Here is a 10,216-nt window from a genome sequence, read left to right on the forward strand (position 1 = left end):
AGGAACAGCAGCAACTGTGACTACATAGACACGGAGTAGTGTCTTTGAAGGCACTTGAAGGAACATGCATACATAAACTACACCCCCCAAGCTTGCTATGCTTCCAACTTTGTGGGCCCTTTTCTGTACCAGCATGACTATGCACCAGTGTACAAAGCAAGGTCCATAAAGACATGGTTGGAAGAGTTTAGTGTGGAAGAACTAGACCCCATCGAACACCTTTGGGATGAACTGAAACGGAGATTGGGAGCCAGGCCTTCTCATCCACCATCAGTGCCTGACCTCGCAAAAGCTCTACTGTTGCACTCTTCTAAGACTGGAAGATGTTATAGATGCAAAGGGGGGGACCAGCTACATATTAATGTCTATGTATTTAGAATATGATGTCATAATAGCACCTGTTGGTGTAATAGTCAGGTGTCCCAATACTTTTGGCCATTAGTGTATGTACTTTGCACATCACATGCATATGGTTTTGTTACCAATTTAAAAAGCACATCGGAGGCCATTTGGAAGCAGACACCCATGATAAACATTTGGTTCCAAAAAGATGAATACATTAGAGTAAGATCTGATTAGGGGTTCTTGAGAAAAGGAATACGAATACAGCAAGTACTTTTTTTTTCTGCTTGGGTCTGGCGTATCAGAATAGTATTGAAATTGACACAATGGTATACTTACATACTCACAAGTTTCTCTCCTCAAACTTTCCATCAGGCTATAGGGCTTTGATCTGAGATGTTACCATTTGACAATATTCATCCTCTATAATTGTATGTACATCCTTTTTTGGAGGTCCTAGTTCCAAGTTGTATTTTTTGTACCTCACGTTTTGTATTCTTTTACTTGATTATGCTATGGAGCAGTCTATCTACAATATTTAAAACATTGTAGTCACATTTACCACCAGATGACCGAAGGCTAAAAAAAAAACCCCCGCTGCTATTTATTGATGTTAGGAAAATCTGAAATGTGACTCGTGCTATTCTTATACTGTGATTTTATTATGAAAATGGGAGTACGAATTTTGTACATTATACCAATGAATAAAATCCTAAAATGAAAAAAGAAATGAAAAAGGCAGGCAATGTTGTACCACTTTTATACATCAATTTTCACATAAGAAAAAAGTTACATAATAATTAGATATGATTTCCATGAATGCAGCCCCCAAAACGTAAAATTATAAGGTTTCAAATTAACTGGAACAAAATGACCCATAAAACAAGAAAAGTTACATAATTTTAAAATATTGTAAAGGCAATTCTGTGATCCAAAACTAAAAAGGACTTTTAGTAAAAAAGGAAATACAGTGAGTTTTGAAGTTCAATTAGAGTTTAGAAACATCTCTTTTCCAAGAGACAAATAGTGCAAAAGAAAAAACATAAAAATAAAAATGTCCAGCAAAACTTTTAAATAGGTGACAAATATAAGTGCAACACAACTTGGGCAATATTTATGAAGAGAAAATTGGAGCAAAAACGGAACATATTCAGCAAAATGTATTCATTGTGGATTCATGTACACCAATCACATGTCTACATGGGACAGTCCCAGAATTGTTCCAATTTTACTTTAATATCCTAAGTGCTCAAAGGGTTGTACGTGCTAATAAAGTAATAATATTTAACTAAACCACAACTTATTTAAAAGTGCTTCCATAAAATGAGTTTTTCAAACAAGTGCTAACAGTACCAAAACTTGGTAATTTTCAACAACAGCTCAAAAACAAAGTGAATACCCTTTCAGGTCCAACAGAACATTCATTAAATCCATTTAGTTACATAGCTGGTGTCTTTTTTTTGTGAATTAAGAACTTTTAGTTTGTGACAGTTTTGAAAACAGCTTTGCTTCTCCGAAACGGTGCCCTCTTATCCTTGAAAAAGAGAGAAAATTAAATTATTATTTAATTAAAAACAACAAGCAAGCATGGGGGGTGTAGTTTACATATGCATGTTCCTTCAAGTTTCTTTTGGGGAAAACTTGAAAATGCAAGAAGTTTTCACATTATTAGGCCAATGAGCAAATGTTATAGGACCGGGAGAAAAGAAGTTAATGGATTACCTCTTGGGAAATAAATGATCTCTGCAGTCGGTTCTCTGGGTTAAACAGACATGATACCACAGTCTGAATGCTTCTGTCCACGGATTTCTGAAACACAGCATTAAGTAGTAAATTCCACTAGACGGGCTTAAAATAAAATGAAAATGGGAAAGATATGCTATATGTACTGCATTATTACCTAGATAAGCCTACAGTTACAGTATAAGGGTTTTGTTCCTTATCTTTACGTTATCTACTACAGGCAGCCATGTGATCTGTGTGACCCACCGCTCCTAAACCAGATTATACAAGAGCTTTATTTTCTCAAGGACCGTTAACCAAGAAACTGTAGCATCACTGGAGTCTATTCGCTATGATGAGAGCTGTCATCTTATCCTCACTATACATTCTGAAAGCCCAACCCCAGCGGACTTCTGCAGCACGAAGAACACGATAGTTCAATCCGTGAGATTTCTCTTCAGCCATTTAATTATGCGTTAGAGGCCCAGCTCAGACCCTTTTACTTGAAAAACTTGCCACTGTTGGTCCTTCATAATGAATAGTGAACTCCTGAAAACTCCCCCATTGGCGCAGAGAGCCCATTACGTTTTCTTTTTTATATAGAAAAAAGAAGCATTAAGTACACAACTAAAGGAAGTATACACACTAGAGTATAAGACAACAGGAGGGTGAACCGCAGAACTGATTAAATATGCAGCTTGGTAAGATGTTCGAAAATAATATTTATGATGGAAAAACAGTACTAAAATACGGGAGGGGGGATGACATTATTTAGTTGCAACGTCCAGCACTTCAAATAGTTATGAAAATCTTTCATTTTGGCTTGACAATTGGCTTGATTCACTAATTTTCCCATACACAGAAAATTATTTATGCATATTTAGAGCCCCCAAATAAATGTATTGTCCACTAATGTAAACCCATCACAAATGAACAGCAGGTCCATAAATATAAAGATCACCGGCAGAGAAGACAGTGCTGCTCACCTTCTGAGCGCTGGATCCAGAAGATGAGACAGTCTGATCATGCAGAGGGAACTCAGTCTGCATCACTTCATTCAAGGGTGGGTCGATTTCATTGCAGTGATAATTCAGCGCAATGGCCTGTCCACAAAAAACATGGCAATATAAGGTCCGGATTTCCAGTTACATCCGTAATCGCATTCATTATGTAAAGTTGATTTTGGATCACTCCCAGTTAATCTCCCCCATTAACCATGATATTCTGACCACCAATAAGCATTTGAAGGCACACATGCAAGGAGGTAGTCTCTGTGAGTTTGCAGATGGCTTCTTGCTTTCCTATAGGGTTAAATACGGTTAACCGCTCTCATCCCACCGCGAAAATGTTAAAGACCAGAGCCCAGCACTCCGTCCAAGAGAATCTGTGTAATCTCACAGACCTCTGTCCGAAAGACTCACATTCTTGATTTCTTTTTTCCATTAAAGCTTTTTTTGGTGTGCGTGCGAGGTGAGATTTGCCAGTTGCAGTCCAGGGCAAACAAAATCAACTGCTAATTTCAAAGTTACATTAACTTGTCAGAATCCCTGCAAATGCAACTATTATCACACGCACATAAACACTAAAAGATACAATATAACGGTCAGGTTGCCCAAATTTACCTGGGGGAAGATGTAGCTCCTTTGATCACCCGCACCCCATTGCGGTGCTACCTAAAATAAATAGAATACAAAGCAGATTTATAAAGTCTTTTGCACGTTATGTCATTCCATAGCTGGGTGTAAATGCATGTAATGGAGTACCTGGTAGTAGCTGGGCTGATATCCCATTGGGAATTGTGGGATCATCACAGGAGGTGAACTTGGGTATGGACAAGCCTTAAAAGATAAATATATGATAATTCAGACATGTTCCATCGTTTTGCGAGCCATTCTTTTTTGTGCATCAGTAAACCAAAATGCTTCAGAAACTTTATGTAAGGATTATAATGAGTGAATTTGCTTTAAAAGCAGCCTCAGAGTCGGCAACCTTCATCTTCCATAAATTGCCACTCCGACAACAGGCCAAGTAGCCATTAAGCTGGCTCTACTATAAAGCACACTAATGGAGATGAAATGGAAGCAATACTATAAGGCACAGAGTACTTGCGTCCATAAACCTTTAAATACAGGTTAATGGAATCCTTTCACTTACCATTTTCATACAAATAATTATGTGCAACAAAGAGGGAATAAAAACAACAAAAACTCACAGGCACATACTGGGGAACCGGCCCAATCATGGTGGGGTGCTGAATGTATGGATCCACGTTTTGATTGCCCCAGGCATTATGAAACTGAGGTGCAGGTGGATTAAGCACCACAGGTCTGGGCTGGATATATGTACCTAAGAAAGAAAGGGGGGGGGGATCTTTTTAAGATTGTCTGAGAACACTAACCGAACTGCGGGATCTGTGAATTCCAGTAAAATAAATAAAATTAATCTTCACCAGAAAAAAATGAAAAATGGCTGCTTCCGGCAGAGATTTGAATGTGCCCCACCTCCCCATTATTATATTATAATTATATATTTTATACACACACACACACAATACAGTATATATATATATATATATATATATATATATATATATATATATACACACACACACACACACACACACACACACAATACACTCCATCCAAGGGTTGATTTTTATTGAAACCTGCTTGTTGCACACTGGGGATTCTCAGATTTAAAAAATGTGTTTTTATTAATTATGGGGGGGGGGCTCAGGTGCAAATTTCAGGTGTTTCCTTTTCTGAAACTCAAAAAAAGACCCCATTAGGTCCACTTATGTATCTTCAATTAGAATGTGGAGTAAAGAAATGAAAGCAGATCTGTCACTTCTTACTTTGAGGAAAGCTCTAAACACACAATGGTATAAAAAAAAACTCTTCTGCTATGGCAACAAAGTCCCCTCTGTGCATGTCATGTGACCACAAACCAGCATTAAGCAGTCCCTAAAATGGTACTACTTTCAGACACGACTCCTCAACTGAAAGATATATTTCTAGCTCCCCTATAAATGTGAGCGTTTCAGGCATTTCACCTGCTATACTGTATAATATATATCTATGTCTATATCTATATATATTATAGCCTAAGCATAACACACATGAAAAGTAAACCAAAAAATACAAATTGAAATGTGTCACTTACATACATTTTGCTGTTTCCTTATCGCCGGGCCTAATTTCAGTCTTTTCCCATGAAAGTTTATCTGAGACTGAAGAAGTATAAAATTTCATTTTTTTTATTATTTTTTTAAATTTAGGTTAGAATTCTCACCTTGCTCTGCAGAGTTTCAAGATTAACACAAATAGAATCAAGCAAGTTTAGGAGCACACAACACTATTGGCACTTATTACACAAACTTCTTACCGGAATCTGTTGGCCAAAGATTATTATTTATTTTTTTTACTTTACACAAGAGTAGATGTTTAATCTGAGGAATTCTTGTGGTGAACATTTGCAGGAAAAACCACATGCCAGAAAAGATGAGGCAAAAGCAATAAACACAGAGGCAATGCAGAAGTCATCCATGCATTTCATCTGGCTTTTTAAAATAACAAAATAAATTGCTATGACTCAATACTTGGAGGCTAAAAAAATAAAATCTGTTTGCTTTTACTTTGCCAAGCATTGACAGAAATACAAGCTACTGACACTTGAGAAGCTGTTATTTGTCACACACAGTGTGACATCACAGCGTCACACACACACAGTGTGACATCAGTGTTACAGTGCGACATCACACACACACTGACATCACAGCGTCTCACACACACACAGCAGAGATCGGTGCTGCGGTGAGCTGCAGACCTGGATCTCACTGCTCCCTTCCCAGCGACAATGATGTATAATTTTACCACCTGTCATTTTAATAGCCAAATCAGCCAGTATTGTATGACATGATGCAGGTAAAAAGAATGCAATTGAAACACCACGTATCACACCACATTTTAAACACTTACGTCAACAATTTTCTGGACGTCCACATCATCATAAAACGACACGAAGCCATACCTTAAAGAAAAACATCTTGTCGGTTTTTTTTGCATCTACTACATGGAACTGTGTTCAGACATTTAAATGTGACATCACTATGAATAGGTTATACAGCAACGAGGGCTCCATTGGCCTCACATTTAGCTACCCATTACTCAGGGCTGGAGATGACCGTTAAGAACCCAAAGCTTTATGCAGTGTTGGTTCAAATAATTAGGGTCACTGTGGTTACCTGTGCGCTCACACAGGAGTTATTCTTTTAGTTAATGTATCTCTATGTAAGAATGCGGTGCGGCAGAATATGTGAAATCATCGATTTACCTATACATAGGCAGGGTGAAACAAACCCTTCTTGCAGACGCTCCATAGCATAGATAATACAGAGAGATTAAATGTTTTAACTGAATCTCGCTTTTAGGTTTTCAACCGTGTGTAAAATTTAAAAAAAAGGAGGATTCCAGCAGCTGTTGTGATCAACCTGCAGTTACTGGGACTTCTGTAACTAGCCCCACGTTCCCTATAACACAAATAGGGTTGCCAAAGTTCACCCGGAAGCCACCCACGCATCTCGCATAACTGCCATAGACCAATCTGTAACTTCTCAAACGGTAAAAAATGCAAAACAAAAACAACTGTTGCCCTCAGGAAAGGACAGGAAAGACAATATGGCCGCTTACTACCATGTCGACCACTGCTGGAATAAAATGGAAACCTGTCAGCATGCCGTCAACTATTGTGTTGTGAGAAACAGATAGAAAAAAAGTCTGATCCCTTAACACGCAGTATTTTTTAACACACATAGAACCAGATAACACGTTTATTATAGCAAAGCAGGGTTTCCATGGATGACTCGCCCCCCCAAGCCCGAATGATGGTAAAAGGAGTTGGATCCCATAAAAGCTGGTGAACCAGGGATGAAAAAAATAATGCCATACCGATATTTAATCTACTATATGCAGACTTCATGTGCAACCTACATGAACGAATCCCATCCATTGGATACGTTTAACAACAGGTGGAAGATTTTTAGCACAATTTAGTTTTTGTTATTGTACCATTATATCATGGGATAAATTACTCAGTATTTATTAACCTACATATACACGAAGAACATAACTTATTCTGTAGATGACTGTACACGGGATATTGAAGGGTATGCACACAAAATCGAATTCCATATATATATATATATATATATATATATATATTTTTTTTTTAATGAACCCCCGCTATGCTACAGAAAAGTATTTTTTTGTGATCATTCAATTGAGCTACTATGTAGGAAGTATGTTTTTGGCATATGGAGCCCAGTTTAACAGTTACCTACCTCGGTTAGGAGTGTTGTTTTGACCTTGCTAGTGTTCTGTGGCCCTGCTCTGCCACCGTTTCATGGCAATGAAGCACTTGGCATGCCCTCAGTCTGTCTGACACCCTGCTGGTTGCTTTGGCCACTTCTCTGAAGTTTTGGCAGAAAGATTCCTAGCCCTTTACTGTTCTACTAGTTTCTAGCCAGCCACTCCTCCTACACAGACAAATCCCTGCTCAGTTATTTCAGAAGTGAGGCATCTGAACCTTGATCCATCCAACACTCCGACGCCGGTCAGTTTGACTATTCCTCTGAAGTGCTACTGAAAAGACTACATGTCTTGAAAAGGGCTCGCATCTACAAGAGTGTTTGATGAAAAGGTTCTAACTCTTAGGCCTACGGAGACTGAAAGCTCATTTGAGCAGGTCCCTCCTTACCTTTTGTTTCTGTAAATCCCATTGGGGCTATAGAAATGATGTTAAGACGCTGTATAAACATGCTTGGAGGGTTTAATAGAGGAAGAAAAGAAAAAAAGACCTTGTGAAAAAGTTTCTTCCTGGTATGTCTAAACTTACCCTTTGGATACCCCAGTTCTGTCTGTGATTATTTTTACTTCCTTAACAGATCCAAATCTTGCAAAAAAATCTTGTATTTCAATTTCATCCATCTGAAAAATACAACGCCTTTAGGAAAACTAGAGGAAAAAAATATATATATTTAGTATAGCACTGGGAAACATTACATTACCCGTATGTCGATTCCTCCCACAAACACTGTATTTGGCATAATTTTTCCCTCTGGCAGCACATAACCATGACTGGTCACGGCGGATGATTGGGACTCCTCTTCTCCAGTAACGGCGTTTTGAGACTCCGATGTAGACTAGAAATCAACAAATACGTTAACAGCTTCTGTGCATATTACTGTAGAATTAACAAAATATATTTCAATTTAGTGATCGCTGTTACTTTTGAACTAAGACTTGAATTTAAGATCCCAACTCACCTCTAAGAACTATTAAATATTGTTTACTGGCTTTTCCTACAGAAGAAATCCACCAAGATCAGCACTCCAGAACGCATAGTAAATGGCTGAGAGGTAAGTTCTCATCTCACCTTAGTTTAAATACTAATCATGGTTTGGTGAATAAAACCCTTAATTAATCCAGTGTCCATGAAAATACACAAGGTTAAGATGACAACTAAGGAAGCCTTATACCCACAAGCCCTTGGATGCAATAGTACTGCCAGCCTTTACTGCAGAGGAATGAAGATCTCCCTATTCATGGATGAGAGATCGGTCTGTCTTTAAACAGCATGGACCTGCCAGTGACAGCAGAAGCCTTTCTGATCGCAGAGATCAGCGCCCCTTCGCCGTTTGAATGTCTGACAGGGCCTCTCGCTTCTGCTGCCATTGATGACATTTGCTGGAAGGACTCAGGAGGAGAGCAGAGAGCCAGGAGACCCTGCATGGATCTCTGATCCGCCCTTCTACCAGTTGACCGAACTCACTGCCATCAGGAATGGAGGGCTATGGAGCCGTGATCACCATGGGATCAATGCAGGGAGAGGAATAAAGTTTATCCCGCGTTCAAGAAGAAAAATATTCAATGGGCTCTCCTACTTCAAGCAGTTAATTAGTACCAAACATAGGTCTACATCCCATTGCAACGTCTCCTTAAAATACTATATATGTAATATGTAATGTATATTAAAATACTCAAAAGTGCTTTAATATGTGAGGAGACTGTCTGGAACATTAGATCATCCCTAGTAAGGAAGGGGTAGCATTCATTTACCTGCTGGGAGTCACCCAATGCTAATAGCACACGTGCTTTAATCATGTACCGATAGATTAATAACGATGGGGGCAAAAGCCGCCGCAGAATTGCATCTACCCAGTACACAAAGCCATCTACAAACGGAACAGCGCCAAAGAAAGGCTCCGATCCGACATAATGGGGTTTTTAGAACTCAGGCCCAACCCGGGGCCAGCGGATCGATCCACTAGATCAAAAAAGAGACTAGCGGAGGAAAGACTAGATCAAAGCGTGCCATCAAACAGATCCGTCTGCCGGAACCCAAGTGTCTATCTGCTAGGCTCGCGGACCTGTGATCACCCGCCGCGTGATCCGATCCACAGTACCCATAGGATTATTTCAGGGCGCGTGTTCCATGCCACCACACTGTATACTCCACAGAAACGTTCAGCCCGCCCAAGATGTATTAACATTTTGTAAATAAACTGATATACCGGTAAAGCTCTAAAAGTTGTCTACTCACCATTGCGAAGTACGGTAAAAAAAAAAAAAAAAAAAAAAATGGAGGAAACTTGAAAAGTACAAAAAAAAACTCCGATAACTGAAACAAACACTAAAACCCTTTAACTAATTAAAAACCATAGCTCTTCCCTGTAGTCTGCTAAACGGCGGAGCCGGGTGCGGGTCCTATATATACCCTCCCTGGAGCAGCTCAAAACCAAGCAGCCAGAGGGGGAGCCAGACACTCAAAAGTCTTTAACTGACTGTGGTGAAAAGTTTTTCTAAAAAAAAATCAGCTTGTACTTGCATTTAATAGTGATCACACGACGAAATATGTGTACACTTTGGTACTTATGTGGTGGATATATACATACCGGTTCGCCTGCGCCGGTAAGTGGTAGCGTCAATATGAAGCGGGATTTTAGATCCCCGGGAAATTGGTAGTGGCGCGAGCGGAGACTGTGCTATGCGGATTGTGTTATAATTGCGTATTATTATTATAATTATTTATTATTCACTTCTCGGGAATTCTCTGTTACACATTCTAAAAAAAAAGTAGTGATTGTGGTCCTCGC

The 10,216-nt window shown here is 39.1% G+C and overlaps 1 protein-coding gene across 1 annotated transcript; it reads right to left on the reverse strand.

The window, feature by feature from the left end:
• Positions 1 to 1,667: 1,667 nt before the first annotated feature.
• DAZL (deleted in azoospermia like) lies at positions 1,668 to 9,224 on the reverse strand. The gene is made up of 11 exons (XM_053466835.1): positions 9,180 to 9,224; positions 8,129 to 8,263; positions 7,957 to 8,048; positions 6,042 to 6,093; positions 5,227 to 5,293; positions 4,277 to 4,410; positions 3,828 to 3,902; positions 3,687 to 3,737; positions 3,051 to 3,167; positions 2,065 to 2,151; positions 1,668 to 1,876 (listed from the first exon to the last, which is right to left on the reverse strand). The coding sequence occupies exons 1-11, from the start codon at positions 9,222 to 9,224 to the stop codon at positions 1,820 to 1,822; spliced, it is 912 nt and encodes a 303-aa protein (XP_053322810.1). The 3' UTR covers positions 1,668 to 1,819.
• Positions 9,225 to 10,216: the final 992 nt, after the last annotated feature.

This window comes from Spea bombifrons, chromosome 5 (assembly GCF_027358695.1).
Source record: "Spea bombifrons isolate aSpeBom1 chromosome 5, aSpeBom1.2.pri, whole genome shotgun sequence".
NCBI lineage: Eukaryota > Metazoa > Chordata > Amphibia > Anura > Pelobatidae > Spea > Spea bombifrons.

Bases quoted from the DNA above. Each gene is read 5' to 3' on its own strand.
- DAZL (XM_053466835.1), bottom strand. From the start codon at position 9,224: ATGATTAAAGCACGTGTGCTATTAGCATTGGGTGACTCCCAGCAG. The intron at 6,094-7,956 runs GTAAGTTTAGAC...TTTTTCTTTAAG, and splicing joins AGAACTGGGGTATCCAAAGG to GTATGGCTTCGTGTCGTTTT. The intron at 3,903-4,276 runs GTGAGTTTTTGT...TTATCTTTTAAG, and splicing joins CGGTTCCCCAGTATGTGCCT to GCTTGTCCATACCCAAGTTC.